The following is a 23,504-nucleotide window of genomic DNA, read 5'->3' as shown; positions in this document are numbered from 1 at the left end:
CCACCTTTCAGAGATTTGAATGGAGAAAGTTAGCACAGAGGTGCTGAAACCTGTTTGCGTCGCAGGAAGAAACAGTGTTTTAGATAAAAGACACACGTAATATCCAATAATTTGTGTTTTATGTACATTCATAACGAAGATTCGTATGTTATGTATGGTTGTCATTAAATCATAATAGGTAGTTTTGTCAGAGGACTCAAACCAAGAGTCAGATAATTGTGTCTCGTGGCGATTTAAATCGGAGTTAACACTGAAGTGAAGCGATTTTATTCGCTGGCAGACTGGGCAGGAAATTAAGCAGACAGGAGAAAAAAGTGAGCAACATGTAAAGTGATCGGTCAAGAGGGGTAATGAAACACAAACCTTAATAGGGTGGAATGTCAGCAGCATCACAGCCAGGGAAACAGCAGATTCCAAGTTGGGCAGTCAAGTGCTACAGAAATTAGAATCTCTGTATGACAAGGTTGGTTTAGAAAATGAAGGTTTGTCAGAGAAAGGCTTTAGTTATAATTACGGTAGAGATATACTAGAAAATCGTGTATTCAAAACAGTATGCAGATTCAGGGATACATAGAACATTTAGAAGCCAAAGATGAAGTTTCGGAAAAGCTCAGTTATGTCACGATTTTTTACAATTTTAGAGTTGAAAATTCATCATTTCTGTTCTGTGTGGGATAGTGTAGCAGTAGCCGACTCAGATATCTGTAAGTTATTTTCTGTGTGTGGGCCTGGAAGAAGATAGGTGAAATGGAACAGAACGGTCAACAACGTCACAACATGCTTTCATCTCAAAACAAACATTTCATCTAAGCAAGGTAGCGTAATAACTCTGCTGCTGAAAGTTGTGGATGCAGCAAAAAAAGGATATGTGTAGAAACGATATGACAACAAACCATGTGCCAAACACCGAAACGTATGTGCAATTAAACGAGTTACAACTGTAATAAAAAGGGTCATTTTGCTACGGAATCTCCTAACGAATCATTTCACAGAAGAGAGATGAGCCATGCACTCCACTGTAAGGATTCGAAATGTTTCAGAATAGAGCGCTCATTGATGCTGGATTATGTACTTTTTGTAAAAATCATCTACATTTACTGTTCGATCAAGAAAATCTGTGGCACCAAGGATGTACCTCCATGCAACGCATAACATTTAGAAGGATTGGTCGATAAATTGCGTAACATTGAATCAATATAATAAAGTGTAGATTTGAAATACTGCTGAATTATAAGGAATTAGAGTCGGGAATGTCGCATTACAGGCTTTTGATGGAGCACCGCAGTTTGACGTAGTTCTGAAAAATGGTTTTCATGTATCGAATACAACTTTTGTTTTGCATCACACAATCTTACATGAAGGCTTTGTTAAGGATACAAACGCAAACACATCCATTCTCAAAACTGCTGAGAAACTGTATGCTTCAGCAGTGCGTAGATGCAAATGAAATGTGGGAAGTCCAACAAATATACGACAGAAATCCGAATTATATCTTGGCACGATATGTTAGCGCATCAAAATGTCTCCCTAATCAGAGACAAACATGTAAGGGTATTGATTACATTAATGGATGGAATGGTTATGTATGTGCTGGAGACAACGTGGTCGAAATCAAGAGTGCCTATACTGCAAGGCTTCTAGATACCACGGACGTTTTTCGCATCAAAACGATGCTTAGTGTGAATGAGAGTCAGTGCGCTATGTCGATAAATTATAAAGTTTCCACGCAAAATCGGACCAGAATGAATTCAATGAAAGGAAAAGCTCACACAGAATTGTTGTTTGGACTTAATATAGGTCTTAGTAGTTTTAAAAGTTTTGTATGTGGCTTCCATGTTCTGATCGAACATTACCAACGATGGAAGGCTGTGCAAAAGTCCAAGGGGGATCTTTGTTGGATATGAATAGGATTCATCCAGCTACAGAGTCTGTTTGTCAGAGATGCTGTTTCCTCATGAAAGAATTGAATGCAGAGGAGAACCCACTAAAGTTAAAACTTTGAAAAAGAAAAAGATAACGAAATCATGTTTGCAGAAGAATATGTTTTGTCTCAAGATGTTTATCAAGACTGAACTCTATAATCTGTTTACGGCACTCAAAATACAATCTCATGACCGAAAATATCTCATAATCGAAACTTTGGGCGCCTATGAGATATGCAGGCTATGAACTGTATCGTGTGCAATGCGATAATAATGCAATCTTCAGAGTGATAAGAAAAGCTGAAGCCACATCTGTTTCAGTAGCCTGCAACATGAAAACTGTTGTAAAGCAATGCCTGATGAATACCATTCCATAATAAAGTTGAAAAGTTGAAGACCTGTGCGTCTTCTAAAGAATGTAAGACTTTTAACATGTCTCTGGATGTTGCCTCGAAAACAAAGTGGGCCAGGACAAAGGTCTTGACTGTTGAGAAACGAATCAGCTGGACTCTTTCTCTGTATCGCAGGTCCAAATAAAACCAAATTATAACTTTTGATGTTAAAACAACATTTTTATACATTGACCTGCAGGAAAAAATTTACGTGAATCTACGTGGTGGATTCAACTACAGTACAAAGAGAGTTTGTAGTTTAAAGAAGAGTTTATGTAGCGTAAAGAGAGCTCCAAAAAGTGAAATGAGAATTTCTTGTATTTTCTGATGACCTTGCCATATGTAAATCACTATGATCATTGCCCTTGTATCTATTACAATCAGAGAGAAGTTTGTTGTAGAATTGTTCTAGATCGACTAGTGAGAGCCGGCCAGACGTTATTATCGAAGTTTCGAACAAGCTGAACCAAAACTTTAGCATAGCATTTAACAGCATTCTTTCGAATCAGATGTCATATTTCAAAATGGAAACTTAAATAAGTTCATAGAAATTTTTTGTAATCGAATTAAATGGACTACGAGCATCGGAAACTACTGAATCTTGTCAAAAACATAGAGGCAGCCTATGTCTTGCACTAACATTTCGTCTGATTATCAGTTTTCTGTTAATTACTTATGAAGGTTTTGGAATAAAGCAGTGGCGAGTCACTGGAAAATTTGGAAGCATATTTTTCGCTATCTAAACTGAACTAAAATATTTGATGTACTCTCTGACAGACGCTTCACACTGATTGCTTAAGCTGATTCGAATTAAATGCACTAAAAATTCTGGTATATTCCTTGGTGAAGACTCAACACAACTTGCCTAAGCCGATTCACTATCTAAGCAGAAACCTTATTCCGATGTAGAAGAGCACCTAGAGGCAATATTATGATAAGGATAATAAGTAATGATATGGTGTCAACGCAGTTATCAACAGGCAATGGAGCCCACGACTCACTGTCTGGTACATGTGAAAGCATAACCTCTTGGGGACTTCGATAAATGTAGCAGGGGATTGCGCTGCTACTTCTTTGAGTGATGATATCTGTAGTAGCCGACGCCTTGGAGAAGAGATTCGAATTTCAGGTTCGACCCACCAACAAAAATTCTGTATTGACATCCAAGCTATCAGACAAATATTGGAGAATACCTGCGAAAGAAAAATAGCGAGAGGCAAGAGGCAAGAAACATAATCAAGTTGTAAGGAAGCTCGATCAGCAACAAACTGGAAAGACTTTCAGATTAAAACATGTTGGTGGTTCAAGTCCGCTTACTGATAAACAATTGAAACCAGTTACCCAAAAATTTTTGAAGAATTAAGTTTATTATTATGTAACATGCATAAAGTTCATATGGTTATTCTAGTTGTCTCACAACACTGTACTAACTAATTTTTGGTTCACTACATTTTCAGTCAGATTAAATATGCTGCATGAAAAAGTACTCAAGTTGTGTTTTCTGTTAAAACTGTGTGAATAGTTCCTCATCATTAAAGAATCAAATCCAGTTAAACCCTGCAAGTAATCTTTTGTAGGAACATTAGAATTTTCACTAGGTTATGGATCCTTCATATTTCACTCAATCTTTTTAAATTCTGCAAGTTATCTTTTTGGGACTGTCATAAATTAATACCAAAAATAGGAAGACTTTCTGAATTTGAAATCGGCACACAATACACAAGGAATATGAAACAAATGTCTGCAGTTACAACCACTACACAGTGTAGAGGAAACCGTGGAACAATATCTACATTAGCTGCTGGTAAAAATGTCAGAAGGATGTCTGCATGTACAACCTACTCACAGTGTAGAAGAGACATGTGAAGAAAACCTGTATTTACCTCCAGAATACATTGTACAAGAAATATTAGACAAAACACGTAGACAAATACCAGAGAAGACTCCTGAATTCAGAGTAATGAAGAAAATACAAGCTTTCATGCTGATTTTATTTGTTGGCTGATCCATGGCATAAGAAATGGAAATAAAGGAGTCTTTGGAGGCAACCAGCGCACAACATACATTATGCAGTAATACAATCGATATCTACCGCCGAGAAATAGAGAGAAATCCATTTGGTATATCATCAGAAGGTGTAGTTAATCACTACGAAGTTTGCAGATATTGAACTGCTACATACAACTGACTTGAGTAACAGAAGTATCGTATGTATTATTGCAAAGTAAAATCAGACCATACTGATTACATGAACATATTGATTACTTGTGCTACAACGATACATGGTAGCTACAAATTATTGTATAAAGATAATAATGTGCATAAAGTGCACCACATTTGTTACACAAACCAGTTAAGTTATTTAAACAAAGACATGGATTTCGAAATAGCTGCTATCGAAATTCTTAACATCGAAATAATTATTACTTGCCTTTATCAATCCCTAAGTGGCAACATCAAAATATTTTTGAATAATCTTAAAATATTGTTAAATGAATTTAATTGAAACTAGAATGTTGTGGTTCTTTCGGGTACTTTAATGTCGGTATTAAAACAAAAAGCAAAGTTTGACAACTAATCAAAAGCCCTGTACATCAGAATTTTTTTCCATTTAAACTACAACAAGAAATATACAATTGCTGTAAGGGATTACAGCAACAATACAAAAACCTGCTTCTGTTTGCTATCAGCACAAAAACTGGGAAGCCTATGAAACAGATGATAATGGCTGAACTATGAGATCTTTTTTAAATACATCCTGCTACTACTTCTATATTACTTTTCTTCTAAAACTGAAACATATTAAACAAAAGAATCTAAAAGCAAATTACAGGTAAGAACAGGTATCAACGTTGCATGTGAAAGGAAATGATTGCTGATGAAGTACTATACAGGTATTCACCTTACCTCTTTGCAAGAGAGGGACATAAGGAAATATATCAAACCACAGAGCAATTATCACATAATGTAATTGAATGGCCAGCGACAATGAAGAAGTAACATTAATAAATAAAGAGTATGCAGTGTGGCAAGTCAAACGACATGAAATAATTCAACTGTCTCTTGAATATGAGAATACAACTCTCATACCCAACAACTACAGAGTCACTTACCCACAAGATGTAGCAAAAGTAATCAGTGGTTGCTGTACATGAAATACGGGCAAGAAGTTACTATGAAGCACCAGTACACTCGATGCAATACATAAAGTAATATAAAATCTTCCCCAGTTTGTTTCGTCGACTATAGAAAGGGTTTTAGTGTATGAGACATAAAAAGAAGGTCGAGATTTTGAGGTCAGTTGGTAATGGTCGAAACGATTTACACATCACGTTGCTGTACTAGAAATAAGCTGCCATTACAAAAACTAACCAAGGCACATCAGAAGCAGCTACAGATAGTAATGGCGTTTGTCACGCTTCTGTAATATCCTCTCTCTCCTTTTTAACACATTCTCTGAAGTAATTTTCAGCGAAGTGTTGCTGGAAGAAAGCAAAAGGATCATTATAAATGGAAAGAAAATTAACAGCATTAGATACAAGTCTTACCGCATCCAAAAATATGTTCAGGCTACAACTGACAGACAGCAAACAAAAAGTAGGACCAAAACACCTTGAACAAGAGAATTTCATAAGTTTCTACACTGATTATTGCGATATTTCACAAGGTCAGTACTATGACCAACCTTCTTTCTTGTATAAAAAAAAGATTTAACATTAACATGTCACACTTCAGTACACTGTTTGCAGATGGTACAAGTATCCTCCATTGCAGAAAACAAAATCATGACCTTCAAGAGGCCACAAATGAGAGTTCATTGGAGTTGCATAGAATTAACCTGACAATCAATACGTAAATCTTCTTCCTGAACTTACATTTTGAACCATGATACATGAGCTTCATTACTGATGCGGTAGGGAGACTTATCTGTTCAAGTGGAATAAATGTTGCAGTTTTGGCAGAAGAGGAATATTATCAAGAAAATTTCTAATGCTGAACATGTATTTCACTGGGAGTCATACTACGTCTGAAGACATTCTACTTACCTTTAAGATTCTTTCTACTATGTTGAACAAATTTTTAAATACAATACTTTAAACCATCTTGTTTCTTGTAATAATCACCAAAGCCTGCTTAATTAAAATAATGTGTTCAGAATTCCTCTAGGCTCTTCTTTGTGTGTTGCATTCCTCCCAATATTTTCTTTCATCAAAACATTATCAGCTTCTATAAATTTTAATAAAAATTTCTTCTGTGTTACCTAGTTTCGTTAACAAACCTGTGGATAAATTGGTTAATCGAAATCTCTCCACTGTAATATTCTAGCAGATCGTATTGTGTAAATGAATATTTAACGAAAATATTATTATGAGATGTGATGTCATTTTCCGCTACATCCACCGAATGTACATACAGTTATTTCAACGGTGACATACTTTATACCACAAAATTGTTCATGTAATTTCTCAATTTTGTTCTTTGGTATGTATTAATGTGATGATGAAAATATTACACTAACAGTGGTAGACTAAAACCATCTTTTTAAGAAAACTGAATAAATAGTATCCATTTTTCTCAAATGATCAGTTTTTCTGTAGATATTTATTCTTTGTAAACATATATACTATATAGCACTACACCACAACATTAGTGTAATTAAAGTGTAGGGACATAGTTTTTAACATATGCCTCTTGTTTGTTAATGCATATGTTGAGTCATTCCCTGAAGGTGGTTCTTTACGTTAGAAACTATAGAACATGATGAATGAAAGAAAAAAATAATTCTGATGAATTATACAAGTATTACCCATCACACCTAGATAACTTCATGTGGCCGTAACAATTCATACTTCGATTTTATGTTTGTATCAACTGCAAATGCGTTTCTTAACTCTGATTGCATTAAGGGAACCACACTGTGGCTCAGGTCGAAAGAAATCGATTTTCGGTTTTCATCAGATTTCGATAGATTAAGGTTTTATTTAAGTGCTCTGAAAAGGATTTTGCTGAAAAAAATTTTTTTCGAGCATTTAAAGAGCATTTTCCTACCACATGTGTTTATGTACCACGCCCACTTTTCTGCATACATTTTAGATCTTTACATCCCCTACATTGCACGTTAGGGATTTTTTTTTACTCCTGAGTGTGTTGGCTATCCTTGGAATGCAACGGTCGGTATTCTTTTACTTATGCTCTTTGTAAACTACACGCTTTCAAACACGCGGTTAGTTTTGTTCAAGTGTGATTGCGAGTAGTTGCTGCAGAAAACTTGCTGGTATATTATGGGCAGGCAATTAGGAGGAATACAGAAAATATGGAGCAATAAAGAGAGACGTTTAGGCCATATTCTTCCATAATTCCTCTACAGATGATAAGCCATGTCATGGATTGTGACCATCAGGAGAAAATTCATGGTGCAAATACAATAGCTCTCAGGCAACTGGAGAATCTTATTCTCACCAGCATTCTCTTCCTGCTGCTGTTATTACAGCAATTAAACATATTTGCAGAGACTTGGCTCATCCTGACCCTCAAAGGAAATGTCTGCATGGGCAGAAACAGAACCCAAATGAATGTTTCAACAGCATAATTTGGAACCGCCTTCCTACAACTGTATTTGTGGTCATGCATACAATATAACTAGGAGTTTATGATGCTGTTATTACACTTAATTGTGGTAATATTGGAAAGTGTTGGGTACTGAAAAAGCTGGTAATTAATCCTGGTGAAAATATCATCAGTGGGCTTCAACATTGTGATAAAATGAGGATAGCCGATGCTGACAGTTCTGCATATAATATGGCCAAAAAACCAAGACAGACATTCAGGAAGGTGAAAAAGAAGCTGGAAGACCTGCTAGAGGCCAAAGAAGGGACATCATATGCAGAACGACAGTTTTAATTGACTGCAAGTAACAAATTTCAAAAGTTTTTTCTTTTAAGTCAATTTCCTGCAAACTAAAATTTTCAGTACATGTTGTTGTTGTGGTCTTCAGTCCTGAGACTGGTTTTATGCAGCTCTCCATGCTACTCTATCCTGTGCAATCTGCTTCATCTCCCAGTATGTCCTGCAGCCTACATCCTTCTGAATCTGCTTAGTGTATTCATCTCTTGGTCCCCCTCTACGATTCTATTCAATACCTCCTCATTAGTTATGTGATCTACCCATCTAATCTTCAGCATTCTTCTGTAGCACCACATTTCGAAAGCTTCTATTCTCTTCTTGTCCAATCTACTTACCGTCCATGTTTCACTTCCATACATGGCTACACTCCATACAAATACTTTCAGAAACGACTTCCTGACACTTAAATCTATACTGGTGATGTTAACAAATTTCTCTTCTTCAGAAACGCTTTCCTTGCCGTTGCCAGTCGACATTTTATATCCTCTCTACTTCGACCATCATCAGTTATTTTGCTCCCCAAATAGCAAAACTACTTTACTACTTTAAGTGTCTCATTTCCTAATCTAATTCCCTCAGCATCACCCAATTTAATCCGACTACATTCCATTATCCTCGTTTTGCTTTTGTTGATGTTCATCTTATACCCTCCTTTCATGACACTGTCCATTCCATTCAATTGCTGTTCCAAGTCCTTTGCTGTCTCTGACAGAATTATAATGTCATCGGCGAACCTCAAAATTTTTATTTCTTCTCCATGGATTTTAATACCTACTCCGAACTTTTCTTTTGTTTCCTTTACCGCTTGCTCAATATACAGATTGAATAACATTGGGGGGAGGCTACAACCCTGTCTCACTCCCTTCCCAACCACTGCTTCCCTTTCATGTTCCTCGACTGTTATAACTGTCATCTGGTTTCTGTACAAGATGTAATTAGCCTTTCACTCCCTGTATTTTACCCCTGCCACCCTCAGAATTTGAAAAAGAGTATTCCAATCAACATTGTCAAAAGCTTTCTCTTAGTATACAAATGCTAGAAACGTAGGTTTGGCCTCTCTTAATCTAACTTCTGAGATAAGTCGTAGGGTCAGTATTGCCTCACGAGTTCCAATATTTCTACAGAATCCAAACTGATTTTCCCTGAGGTCGGCTTCTACCACTCTTTCCATTCGTCTGTAAAGAATTCGCGTTAGTATCTTGCAGCCGTGACTTATTAAACTGATAGTTCGGTAATTTTCACATTTGTCAACACCTGCTTTCTTTGGGATTGGGATTATTATATTCTTCTTAAGTCGAGGGTATTTCGCCTGTCTCATACATTTTGCTCACCAGATGGTAGATTTTTGTCAGGACTGGCTCTCCCAAGGCTGTCAGTAGTTCTAATGTAATGTTGTCTACTCCCAGGGCCTTGTTTCGACTCAGGTCTTTCAATGCTCTGTCAAACTCTTCATGCAGTACCGTATCTCCCATTTCATCTTCATCCTCTTCCATTTCCATAATATTGCCCTGATGTACATTGCCCTTGTATAGACGCTTTGTGTACTCCTTCCACCTTTCTGCGTTCCCTTCTTTGGGTAGAACTGGGTTTCCAGCTGAGCTCTTGATTTCAGTACATATGCCTCATTATATCAGAAACTATCATAGATAAATGAATGAAATTTTCAGGGACTCTGCGCAATATAAAAAGCCACCTCTGTTGCTACACTCATTAATATTCCCCCATTTGGAATTTCACAAAAAATATTTTCTGCAGAAAACTTAATATTACATTTAAAAAAGTATTTCTTAAAAACTGTAAAATGGATATAGTAGATTTGAGTACAGTTGATTCTATTAGCATCATGTAACATACAGTAAAAATATTAAGGTTCTACATCAAATAGTTTTTTTCAGTAATGGGTCAAATATTTGCCTAAATTAACATGTGTTAGATAGGCAGGGTGTGGTCCCCTTAAGAGTCGTCACTATCATCTGCAGGTGCAGAATACACTACATCACTTACTCTTGACCAAATTCCGCATTTTTACATGAACTGTGGTTTGAAACCAGATGGGAAACATTGATTTTCTGTTGAAGGATAATATAAACATTGTTGACTTTTAATGTTAACTCAGCATCAGGGAATAAAACATTTGTTTAATCTGTATTTAAAGTGTAACAAGTTTTCTTTAATTGTTTTCAGTGTGTTTATTTCCTGGCATGTGAAGATGTCACATGTGACACATCATCTGGTGTTACTGAAGTGTCAACAACTGCAGTGGTATTTCATCACCTACACTCACATGCCCTGTACCAGATAGAAATAACATCAGTGTCTGTTACTGGCCTCACATCAGGAAGTCGTATTATCAATGCTGTAACAGCACATACAGGTATAAAGATATTTGCCTTATAAATATTGTTAAATGTGGGATAAATACAATTAGAGTAGCGTGATTGATATTATATATATTTTTAACAAAAAAATTTTAAATTTTATGTTTATTACTTGACATGTTTCATGCATTACAGCTTTGGTATTCACATCTTATAATATTAGAGAACTGCATGCAAATATTTACATTTATAATATCGAAATCACCACATGAACTAATTTCATGTAGGATACTTCCTATAAAGTGGACCATGAAACCTCTCCAGACTGAGCAGAAATATTGTGAAGTCAGAGTTAACGGGGCCCATAATTAACTATAATTAAAAGCTTAGTTTCACTAAATTCAAGTACTCCTGCACAACATTCAAATACCCGTTCAATGTAGTGTTTCGATACATCTGTTGTTGTGGTCTTCAGTCCTGAGACTGGTTTGATGCAGCTCTCCATGCTACTCTATCCCGTGCAAGCTTCTTCATCTCCCAGTACCTACTGCAACCTACATCCTTCTGAATCTGCTTAGTGTATTGATCTCTTGGTCTCCCTCTACGATTTTTACCCTCCACGCTGCCCTCCAATGCTAAATTTGTGATCCCTTGATGCCTCAAAACATGTCCTACCAACCGATCCCTTCTTCTAGTCAAGTTGTGCCACAAACTTCTCTTCTCCCCAATGCTATTCAATACCTCCTCATTAGTTACGTGATCTACCCAACTTATCTTCAGCATTCTTCTCTAGCACCACATTTCGAAAGCTTCTATTCTCTTCTTGTCAAACTGGTTATCGTCCATGTTTCACTTCCATACATGGCTACACTCCATACAAATACTTTCAGAAACGACTTCCTGACACTTAAATCTATACTCGATGTTAACAAATTTCTCTTCTTCAGAAACGCTTTCCTTGCCATTGCCAGTCTACATTTTATATCCTCTCTACTTCGACCATCATCAGTTATTTACTCCCTAAATAGCAAAACTCCTTTACTACTTTAAGTGTCTCATTTCCTAATCTAATCCCCTCAGCATCACCCGATTTAATTTGACTACATTCCATTATCCTCGTTTTGCTTTTGTTGATGTTCATCTTATATCCTCCTTTCAAGACACTGTCCATTCCGTTCAACTGCTCTTCATAGTATACATCCATAGTATAAAAAGCATGACATAGGTAACTTTTCATTGTTACACTGTAACAACTAAAAACTTTTTGAATAATCAGGGAAACAGAAATGGAAATATAAAAAATCGAAGTAAACACAACTCATAGATGTCTGCACAGCTAGGGCTATGAGTGGACTTGAGTGCAGGGATGGGGGGAGCAGCGAGAGTAGGAGGGGTACAGGAGTGCTGGTGCAGTACTCAATGGGTCAAACCTATTGTTTCCCTTTGATTGACACGTACTCAACCTATTGTACTGCTAGAAGGATCCTTCCTTTTCATTGACAGGCACTTAACCTATTGTCCCCCACCTCTTCCCACTCCCCTCCACCTCAGAAAACCTCCAACCCACCCCCTCCCAGAGATGCCTCACACAGAGAGCATCCCAGAGTGCCTCTGAGTGCTACAACACCAAGAAGATTCGCTTCTCGACTTTTGGCAAGATCAATGTGTAGTTATTTTTTTAAAAAAAGGAAAAAGGTTCAAGGACACACACTTTATTTAATGTTTATAATAGCATCCAAGACTACACAGAGAGCATGCCCCGCTATAGGAGGAGATTTAGGCGTTCGCGCCTTCCTGTTTATAAGGCGATAAATGATGTAGAAATTACTACAACGTCAGGTCTTGAAGGTCAAGTGATCCTTCAGGGCCCGTCTACGTTTTGTGGAGGTGTTTTTAACTTTACTGTTACCAAAAGTACAGCTGCACAGCATGGTAATGGCTGGATAACTGTTGCTATTGTATCGTACGATGGTAGTACCGTTAAAGGTGTCTCTGGATTGTAGGCTTTCAATAACAGAGATGTTATTGCTTTTCGAACATTTCAAGTTTGTGAAGTCTTCAATAGGGACATTGGAACTTCTTATTTTACTAGTAACATGGCTTTTGTTTTGAGGACTCGCAATCATCGGAAAATAAATGAACAAGAGGGTGTTTGTCTTTCGGCCAAAGGATCCGGAACTTGTTATGAAATAAAAGTTGTTGGTGATATTGTTTATTATTATAAACTGTTAAAAGAAAAGAAAAAATTCCTTGACGTCTATATTTATGTGCTGCTCCATGACTCTGCTGTCAGTCTCTTTATTCCTGGCTTGTATGTAACTTCTGTGTTTTCTTTCAGTAAATGTTGTTTTTTTTTCGTATCCAGGGTGTAATTACAAAGCAAATAAAATGTTTTCTTGCCTTTAAAATAATATTTTTCATCAGGTTATGGGCCCAGTACATGTGTAAAGGCAAACAACATAGTTTAATTAAAACAATATTAGAAATGAGTCTATGTCTGTAATGAAACATGACTGCTAGCGGCGATTATAAGGTCAGCATTGATAAGCTTGAAGGACCTGACGACTGGGCCAAATGGAAATGGCATATTTCTATGGTGCTGCGTTCATATAGACTAGAAGATATTATTAACGGTACACGTGATCGTGTAGAGTTGCCGCAAGATGTGACAAGTGAACAAAAAGAAGCGTATGTGGAATGGCTCAAGGACGACGCAAAGGCAGCAAGTCTTATAGCAAGTGCGATAAGTGAACCTGTTGCAGAACTCGTCTTAACGTGCAAGAATGCTAAAGAAATCTGGGACAAATTATGCGCCCGATTTTAACGTAGCAGTACTCAACGTTTGAATAAGTTCATTCAAACATTTTTCCGTATTAAACGTGATGAAACGGAAGATATTAGTGCACATGTGGCCAAACTGCAAAAGTTATTTGTGGACTTGAACGATGAATTAGCAAAACATGAAGAAAATACGCTGTCTGAAAGGATCTTAAATGTTCGAATTTTGTCTGCACTGGGAAAAGACTACGACAATTTTAAGGATCTCTGGGATACGATACCGACAGAAAAGCAAAGCTTGAATTTATTGATTGAAAAACTCTGTACTATTGAACTGCGTGAACAACACTTTAATGTAAGTGCAGCTTTTGTCGTTTCTAAAACAAGAAACCGGCAAACAAGTAATCAGCAAGTAAAGATGACGAAGTCACAATTAAAACAGAAGTTTCCGTGTAATATATGCAAACAATTAGATCACTGGGCAGCACAGTGTCCACAGAACACTCGTGACAGCAATAAAAGAAAAGAGAAGAAGCGAGAAAGTGAACACGCTGCATTTACTTCATACGCTATTGGTGTGTGTACCAGTAACCAGAGTGACCCAAATAAATGGTATTGCGACAGTGACGCTACAAATCATATCACTCTCAACAAACAGTATTTTGTTTTGTATAGTGAATTTGATGCCCCTCAAGTAATTTCATTGGGAAAACAAGATGTCAAAATGTGTGCGTACGGTCAAGGAAAAGTTTACATCCAAATTCGAGGAAACAATAAATGGTACAATGCTAGAATGGACAATGTTTTGTACGTCCCTGATGCAAGTGCTAATCTGTTCTCTGTGAGAGCCATTGCCTGCAGAGGCTACAGTACTAATTTTAGTTATAATAATGTCTGTGTTCGAAAACAAGTCAATGGCAATATTGTTATGACAGGTTATGTGAAAAATTGACTTTATGTGTTGAACATGCGTGTTGTTAGAAATGCAAAAATTAATTGTGTGAACTTCATGACTTCATCAGAAACATTGCAAGTGTACCATGAAAGGTTTCGTCATCAAAATAAACAACATGTGAAGAACATTTTAAAAGGAATGAACATTAATGTGGAAGATGCCAAGAGTGAATTTTATGACGGCTGTGCGGTTGGAAAAATGCATAGGCTGCCATTCAAAACACGAACAATACGCGCCACCAGTACTGGTGAATTAATCCACGAGGATGTCAATGGACCAATGAGCACGAAATCCTTTGGAGATAAGAATTATTATGTATGTTTCAAAGACGATTTTAGTAAATTTCGTCGAATTTTCTTTTTAAGACGCAAAAGTGAAGGGTGTACTGTGCTTAAGTAGTTTTTAAATGAAGCACGAACTAATGGACATGTTGTCAAACAATTTAGATGTGATGGTGGCAAAGAATTTAACAATAAGAATGTCAGTGAACTGCTTGCAGACAGAGGAATGGAGCTACTGATTCCTCCTCCTTACACTCGTGAACAAAATGGTGTAGCTGAACGGGAAAATGGGACCATTGTTGAAGCTGCCCAGTCAATGCTAAATCCGAGTAAATTACCTAAAGGGTTGTGGGCAGAGGCATGTAACACAGCAGTCTACCTAATAAATCGTACTGGAAAATCTTCAGTTGAAAATAAAACCCCTTATGAACTATGGTTTAATCGACCAGTAGGACGACTTGATCATCTCAGAATTTTTGGCACAGGCTGCTATGTTCACATTAACAAACAATTCCGTTCCAAGTTTGATGATAAGGCAGTTTTTAGACGACTTGTTGGATATGTTAATGATAAAGATGGGTTTAGAGTTTGGATTCCATCTAAAAGAAAAGTGGTGTTGAGTCACGATGTGAAATTTAAGCCAGAAATTGTTTGTGATTTATATAGTGATCATCTTGAATATAGGGATCATGTTGAATTTGAAGTCCCTCAGGAAGAATTTAATGATCAGAATTCATCTAAAGATGACCAACGTAAATCTCCTAGACTGTACACTTCTGGAGGAAGTCAAACTCAAGAAAATATTGGCATTCTCGATTCTAGAGAAAGTCAAGAGTCGAGTGAATCTGATGAAAGTAAAGAATTAACAGAATTTCTAAAAGCAGAATCTGCTGAATCTTCTAATGAAGAGAAACAGAAGAATAAAAGACAATGAAGAAAACCAACCTGGATGGAAAGTGGTGAATTTTGTATGGCAACAAAAGTTGATGAACTTGAATACAAAGATCCAAACTGTTTTTCAGAAATATTGCAGTCAAATGAGAAGGAAGAATGAATGCAAGCTATCAGTGAAGAACCTCAATCTCTAAAGAAAAACAATACCTGGGTGCTGGTTGACCGTCCGAAGAATGCCAAGTATTGCAAAACCGAAGAAGAATTAAAGATTGATGCTGATGCAGATTTCGCAGGTGATAACTGGACAAGGCGCTCAACAACTGGGATTCTTGCAAAGTACTCAAGTGGTGCAGTGTCATGGACGAGTCAATTGCAGGAAGTAGTGGCCACATCCACAACCGAGGCGGAAATAATTGCAGCTAGTGAAGGAGCGAAAGAGTTAGTTTGGTTACGTCGTCTGCTATCAGAATTAGTGGAAATGTCGGGGCAGCATCCAGTTCTTTACATTGACAATGCTAGTGCATTGAAGTTGGCAAACAATCCGGAATATCATCGACGTTCTAAACATATAGAGGTCCCACATTTCTATGTTCGTGAAAGATATCTGAAAGGTGAGATTTTCTTGGAACACATTGATGGACACAACCAGTTGGCAGATATTTTGACGAAACCCATTGAACGAGTTCGATTTAATTTTCTATGTTCAGAAATTGGCATGCAAGAGACAAAGCAATAATTTCATGATTTTTTTCTTTTGGAGGAAGTGTTAAAAGAAAAGAAAAAATTCCTTGACGTCTATATTTATGTGCTGCTCCATGACTCTGCTGTCAATCTCTTTATTCCTGGCTTGTATGTAACTTCTGTGTTTTCTTTCAGTAAATGTGGTTTTTTTTCGTATCCAGGGTGTAATTACAAAGCTAATAAAACGTTTTCTTGCCTTTAAAATAATATTTTTCATCGAGGACTCGCAATCATCGGAAAATAAATGAACAAGAGGGTGTTTGTCCTTCGGCCAAAGGATGTGGAATTGTTATGAAATAAAAGTTGTTGGTGATATTGTTTATTATTATAAACATTAAATAAAGTGTATGTCCTTGAACCTTTTTCCTTTAAAAAAAAACTGCATATTCATCTTGCCAAAAGCCGAGAAGCGATTCTTCTTGGTGTTGTAGCACTCAGGGGCACTCTGGGATGCTCTCTGTGTGAGGCACCTCTGAGTAACTCTGTGGGCTACCGCTAGATGGCAGCATCATACTGCGCATGTGCAGTTTGTGGCGCTAGTCTCTCTCTGCCGTGAGGCGGGTGGTGGGCCGCGTGGCGACTCTAAAGCTGCACTCTCATGTCTGAGTTATTTGCATAACCCCTCTCACTCATCAGTTTGACTGACTACTTAATTAAATTGATCAATTAATTAACCCCTCCATAACTGGTAAACACCCCTCCCCTCTCACCCTCCCTCCCAGCAATTGGCGGGAAAAAAACACTCAGTTGATTGGTCATTTGGAGGGAAAACATTGCTGTGTATGGAATATTGTTCAAATAATTCAGACAATGTGTCAAATATCGTTTATTTAAACAATTTAACAGATTCAAGGCAGTGTATGGAATATATGGAAATTGGTGGAGAGGAAGGATCTCATAATAGGAAATTCAGTGATATTGTTTATTTATAAAAAAATTCAGTTTGTGGGGTTGGAATCCTCTTTGTCATCATTCACTGCTGTTTGGAAACATGTAGGTCTTGCAAGAGGTAATTACATGGGGCAAACATGTTCCATAACCTAATGTTTGGCACTGTACTGTGGGTGTCTTAACTTAATACTGTAGAACAAAAGGAAACTGGTGCTTTTCATTTATTATTTTAATGTTTGTCCCTTTGTCAGCACTTAACCTATTGTTCTGTTAAGTGGTTCTCCCCAGTTGCTTAAACTATTTTACCGCCTTTGATACCAAATTAAGTAATTAGTTGTCCTCCCACCATTTTCTGGTAACTTTTCGAATTTCATACGCTTTTCAACGCCATTTCTGGCGCATTCTTCTTTGTCACCTAGTCTCTTAAACTAATGTACTGTGTTTTAGATATAAATTATGCAAACTAACCTATTGTTCTGGAATGAACCTGTTTTCTGCTCCATGTCACCCACTCACACACACCATGCCCTTAGCTATTGGACCGCTAACACCATGTTGATATAAAAAATGCAAATTAATTATGTTGTGTCTAGACAAGACAGCCTAGACACCATGAGAGGAAGCCGAAAAGCATGCGCTACGCTCACGCAGATGGGCGTGAGGTCTGAAACAGGATACGTAATGAATGCTATAAAGAAAAGTACGTAGCTTCTGAAATACTTAACTTTAATCCATCCTTTTGGTACATCTGGAGATTGTGGCGATACAAGTGAGGCTCTTTAGATACATGCAATGTTACTAATGGCGCCTTGCTAGGTCGTAGCCATTGACTTAGCTGAAGGCTATTCTAACTATTGGCTCGGCAAAGGAGCGAGGCTTCGTCAGTATAGTCGCTAGCTACGTCGTCCATACAACTGGGGCGAGTGCTAGTCCGTATCTTGAGACCTGCCTTGTGGTGGCGCTCGGTCTGCGATCACACAGTGGCGACACGCGGGTCCGACATGTACTAAAGGAGCGCGGCCGATTTAAAGCTACTACCTAGCAAGTGTGGTGTCTGGCGGTGACACCACATTCCTCCCCCGCAAATCGGCGAACAGTCGTGTTATAAGGCTTCCGCCCGCCGTGGGGAGGACCCCATGTTGACGTATGCGATGAGGTGGGGAGCCTAACAACAGGCGAGGTTGTGCCACCCGCACCCGGCCATTCGGTCCGAGGGGATCTAGGAAACGCCTGAAAACCTAGTCCAGGGTGCACATCAACATGCGGTGTATGCGCCCGTAAAGAGACAGGAGCCGAAGGGTCGACCTCCATTGCGTCGGGGTATCCGTCGCGCGATGACGTCATGTGGTCCGGAGCAGGCAAGAGTTCCATGGCGGAGGACAGCTGGTCACGGGAAGCGATCGGCGGCGCGTGACCCAGGGAGGCGCCTGGCGGTTGCAGCGAAGCGTTCACTGCGGGCGGCGCCGGCTGGATGACAGGCGGCGGCGGCGGCGGCTGCGGCGGCGCGTCGGCATGGGGCAATATGGAAGGCATCGTCGGTAACACCTGGGGATGAGGCGAGCCAGTAGATGGGTCCCCAGGGCGCTGACCGGACGGTACCGTCGCTGAAAGCAGACGGGGAGCGGCAGAACCCGTGCGACGACAGAGGCGCAGCTGATTGAGATGCCGACGCAACTCAACAGAGGCCCCCAAAACCAAATACATCGCGCGGCCGAGGCAGCGAAGAATGCGCCCTGCGAGCCAACGCCGTGAACCTCGATAGTTGCGATAGAATACAACGTCGCCTGGAGCCAAAGCAGGAGTCTGCCGCTGCACAGGAACCTGATGCGGCGGATGCAGCAAAGACATCAAGGTTCGATGAGGACGACCGTGGAGCAACTCAGCCGGCGAGCGACCATCTCGGGGGGGAGCAACTCAGCCGGCGAGCGACCATCTCGGGGCTGAGAGCGATACGATGACAAAAAGAGCAACAACGCGTCCTCCCGAGAATGTGACTCCTTCAACTTCAACATCTGTGACTTGAAAGTCCGGACCAATCGTTCAGCGGCACCATTTGACTGAGGCGAAAACGGCGCGGATGTCAGATGTTGAATACCATTGGCCTGGCAGAATGACTGAAATTCTGCGGACATGAATTGTGGGCCATTGTCGGAAACAATAGTCTGCGGAAGACCTTCAATGCAAAAGATAGCAGACAACGCTTGGATGGTGGCAGATGACGTCGTGGAAGACATCCGGACAACAAAAGGAAAATTACTGAAGGCATCTACCAGAACCAACCATCGAGCATTCCAGAATGGACCAGCAAAATCAATGTGCAAGCGTTGCCAAGGGGAAGTGGGTTTTGGCCATGCAAAGACTTTCCGCGTCGGTGCGGATTGTTGTTCGGCACACGCCATGCAAGAAGAACACATATTCGTAATCGCAGCATCGTTTCCGAACCAAGTACAGTGCTGACGAGCAAGTTGTTCCGTTCGCACTATACCCCAATGTCCTTGGTGAAGAAGCCGTATAACAGAGGACTGTAACGAACGTGGGACCACGACTCTGGACTGATCATTATCAGAACGCAACAACAAAACACCACGTCGAAGAAAAAGTCTCTCCTTGTGAGCAAAAAATCGGCGAACCAACGGATCCTCGATCCGAGACTTTGACAAAGGCCATTGCGTAGCAACAAAACGCAAAACGGTAGCAAGGACAGGGTCAGCAGCTGTGGCTGTAGCTACACGACGAAAATCAATCGGAAACGATTCGACCACTTCATCGGTTTCCGAATCAATGAACATGCAAGCAAGTTTGGAAGAATCGAATGCTTTATCCTCAGCAACAGGCAAACGGGACAACGCATCGGCGTTGCCGTGCTTAGCAGTAGACGGATACAAGATATCGTAGCGGTACTGCGAGAGGAAAAGTGACCAGCGAATGAATTTCTGCGCTGTACGTGGAGGTACAGGCTTGGTCGGATGAAAAAGCGATGTCAAAGGTTTGTGGTCTGTGATGATGGTAAAGTGACGACCATACAAGAAATCATGAAACTTTGTAATACCAAAGACGAGAGCCAAAGCTTCTTTCTCTATCTGCGAGTAATTTCTTTGCGCAGACGAGAGCAATTTGGACGCAAAGGCAATAGGGAGATCATGCGATCCATCTTTGTGCGCAAGCACAGCACCGATCCCGAAATCCGATGCATCTACCATGAACAAAAGGGGTTTCTGGGGATCGAATGGCGTAAGGCAAGTATTTGAAAGCAGCGCCGATTTCAACTGGCGAAAAGCGCGTTCGCATTCCGTCGTCCAGACGAACGGAACACCTGTACAGCGTAAGCGATGAAGCGGAGCTGAAAGGGAAGAGGCATTGCGCACATTCACTCACACCTTGTGATTCTAAATCATGTAATGTTCTTGCGACCTCATCACGCAATGCGTGAGGAACGTTGCGCGCTCTGAAAAATTTCGGTTGCGCGTTGACTTTCAGTTCCAAATGTGCTTCATAGTTCTGAGCGCAACCTAAGCCCGGTGCAAAAATGTCTGCAAATTCTTCACACAGATGAGAAACACTGTCTGAAGGCACAGTCTGATTCACTGATAGGACCTGATTTACAATAGACAAGTTAAACAATTGAAATAAATCTAAACCAAACCAGTTCAGTGCAGTAGAAGAATGAAGAACGTAAACTGACAAGTTTTGTTTGTCCCTTGTATGTTGCAAGAAGAGTGCACTGTCCTAACACCGGGATATTCTGACCGGTATAACTATGTAACTTAACATTTGCGCCACACAACGGAGGTTTGCCCAGTTGTTTGTACGTGTCGTGATTGATCAATGAAACTGCAGCTCCGGTATCGAGCTGGAATGGTATGACCTTGCCATTAAAGTCCAAATCTACAAAAAGTTTATTGTCCTGCTGATGACAAGAGCGACTGTCTCGTGCAATTTGAAGTGATACAGGTACAGCATCACTTGCAAATTGACGTGATATCCGGCGACGTCGATGCACACGTTTTATGGGACGAACACAGTCACTGTTAGAGAAAGTGGCACTGGATGGAGTGGAAATAACTACATGAATGTCCACCAGCGACGGTCCACGAGCCTGAGTATTCTTGGTTCGATTCCGGCGCGAAGCAAAGGGCCTGGAATGGTTGTGATTGTCTGATCTGAGCTTTTTCTGGCAAACACTTTGAACATGTCCTTTTTTATTACAGTAAAAACAAATAGCTTGGCGTGACAGGCAATTGTCACGCGAATGTCTAGTTGCACACCGCGGGCATGATTTCACTGCATTTGTATGCTGGCGCGGCACACCTGGTTTAGAGCGTGGCGGCAGCTGCGTGGACGTGTGCGAGGGCAGTTTACCGGGCCGTGCAGCGCGCCCGGCGGGCCGGTTAATGTTAAACACGGCTGGCGAAGTTGCAAATGATTCCTGAGCAAAGTCAAGCGTGTCTTGTCTATCCAATATGTCTATCACTTGTTGAAGGGAGGGATTAACGAGTTTCAAAATCTGTTCTCGTATGCGAACATCAGAAACGTTCTGTGCTATTGCATCACGTACCATAGTATCTGAATAAGGGAGTCCACATTCACACTCAAAAGCACAATCCCTTGTAAGGCCTTGCAATGTTGCAACCCACTCCCTATTAGTTTGACCGGCCGTATGTTTTGTACGAAAGGAAGTATACCTCTTTGCAACTACATTAACTGTTTCCTTGAAATAGGCATCTAAAGCAGACAAAATATCTTCGTAGGACAGAGTTGCTACGTCGCGTTGGGGAAATAATTTCACTATCACATGGTACGTTTGCACCCCTACACACGACAATAAATGAGGCTGCCGCTCGTTACCTTGAATTCTGTAGGCGGCGAGATGAAATCCAAACTGGCGTGACCACTCCATCCATGTTTCCGTAGCTGGGTCAAATGACCTAAAAGGCGGTGCAACTGCGAGTTGTGGCTGCGGTAGCGGTGAAGCGGCGGCGGCCGCATCGGTTTGCAGTGCACGTTGACCCTGGACGAGCTGTCCAAGGGCATCCAATAACGCCTGCGTCTGCTGATTCTGCAAGCGATAAAATTCGGACAGTACATCTGGCGAAGCCATGACACAAGTAAATGTAAGCAATTAGAAAGAACAAGACCCTTTCCGTTGACTCGTCGCCAAAATATATTGTGTCTAGAGAAGACAGCCTAGACACAATGAGAGGAAGCCGAAAAGCACGCGCTACGCTCACGTAGATGGGCGTGAGGTCTGAAACAGGATACGTAATGAATGCTATAAAGAAAAGTACGTAGCTTCTGAAATACTTAACTTTAATCCATCCTTTTGGTACATCTGGAGATTGTGGCGATACAAATGAGACTCTTTAGATACATGCAATGTTACTAATGGTGCCTTGCTAGGTCGTAGCCATTGTCTTAGCTGAAGGCTATTCTAACTATTGGCTCGGCAAAGGAGCGAGGCTTCGTCAGTATAGTCGCTAGCTACGTCGTCCATACAACTGGGGCGAGTGCTAGTTCGTATCTCGAGACCTGCCTTGTGGTGGCGCTCGGTCTGCAATCACACAGTGGCGACACGCGGGTCCGACATGTAATAAATGGACCGCGGCCGATTTAAAGCTGCCACCTAGCAAGTGTGGTGTCTGGCGATGACACCACAAATTAAATCGATATTCTTGACATATGCAGGGTAGTTTATCTTAATTCGCAGCATCCTATTTGTCAGTGAAATCGCTGGAATATAGTTTAAACAAAAGATCGCTAATAAAAAGCACATCCCACCACCTGATGCTCAACACCACCGTCTGCACTGGCAGCCTCCACAAAGTGACGATGCGGCTGTCAGCTGCCAAGCGATGCACAGGTGTCCGTACAGGTCCTGGAAGCATGAGGCAGCAGCATCCCTTTCGTACTTGACACCTGAGAAATTCCTGAGACTGTTCATGATGTCATTTAATTCGAATATAATTTGTTGAAACTCGTTGAAAATGTTTAAACTTGTCGAAATATGTTGAAATTTAGTATGTACCTACAGCATTAGTGGTTTAGTCTGGTGTTACCACCACAAGAGGCTGAGATATGGTGTGCTTGTTGAGAAGTCGGTGTTCAGTTAGCGAGATGTTGGTGCCAGACGGGGGGGGGGGGGAGAGGGGGAGTTTTAATAGCTGTATTACAGGCACTCATTAAGACAAGGGGTGCATGCACAACTGACTGCATGAAGATGAAACCGAGCATAATGATTGAACATAAGAAGAGGAACTATATGGTTCTGCAAATAAATGCTTCGCATTAAAGATGCATAACACAATGAATGGAAACATATGTCTCTGATGGACTAGTCTGTCATTTCTGAAACCTACATATAAGTTCCCACCACACAAGAGACAATTACCTCCGATCCACCAGAGCAAAGAACTGACGTAGTTCGCAAGTTC

At 40.2% G+C, this 23,504-nt stretch overlaps 1 protein-coding gene across 1 annotated transcript in view; it reads left to right on the top strand.

Moving 5' to 3' along the window:
* LOC126416336 (uncharacterized) overlaps positions 1-23,504 on the top strand; it is a 586,934-nt gene that overhangs the window by 449,031 nt on the left and 114,399 nt on the right. The window contains exon 19 of the mRNA XM_050084004.1: positions 10,403-10,592. Within this exon, the coding sequence (XP_049939961.1) occupies positions 10,403-10,592 (190 nt within the window). The remainder of the gene's footprint in view (positions 1-10,402; positions 10,593-23,504) is intronic.

Source organism: Schistocerca serialis, chromosome 8 (assembly GCF_023864345.2).
Source record: "Schistocerca serialis cubense isolate TAMUIC-IGC-003099 chromosome 8, iqSchSeri2.2, whole genome shotgun sequence".
Classification (NCBI taxonomy): Eukaryota; Metazoa; Arthropoda; class Insecta; order Orthoptera; family Acrididae; genus Schistocerca; species Schistocerca serialis.
Note: the sequence above shows the minus strand (reverse complement) of the source record. Positions and strands in the feature narration are given on the sequence as shown.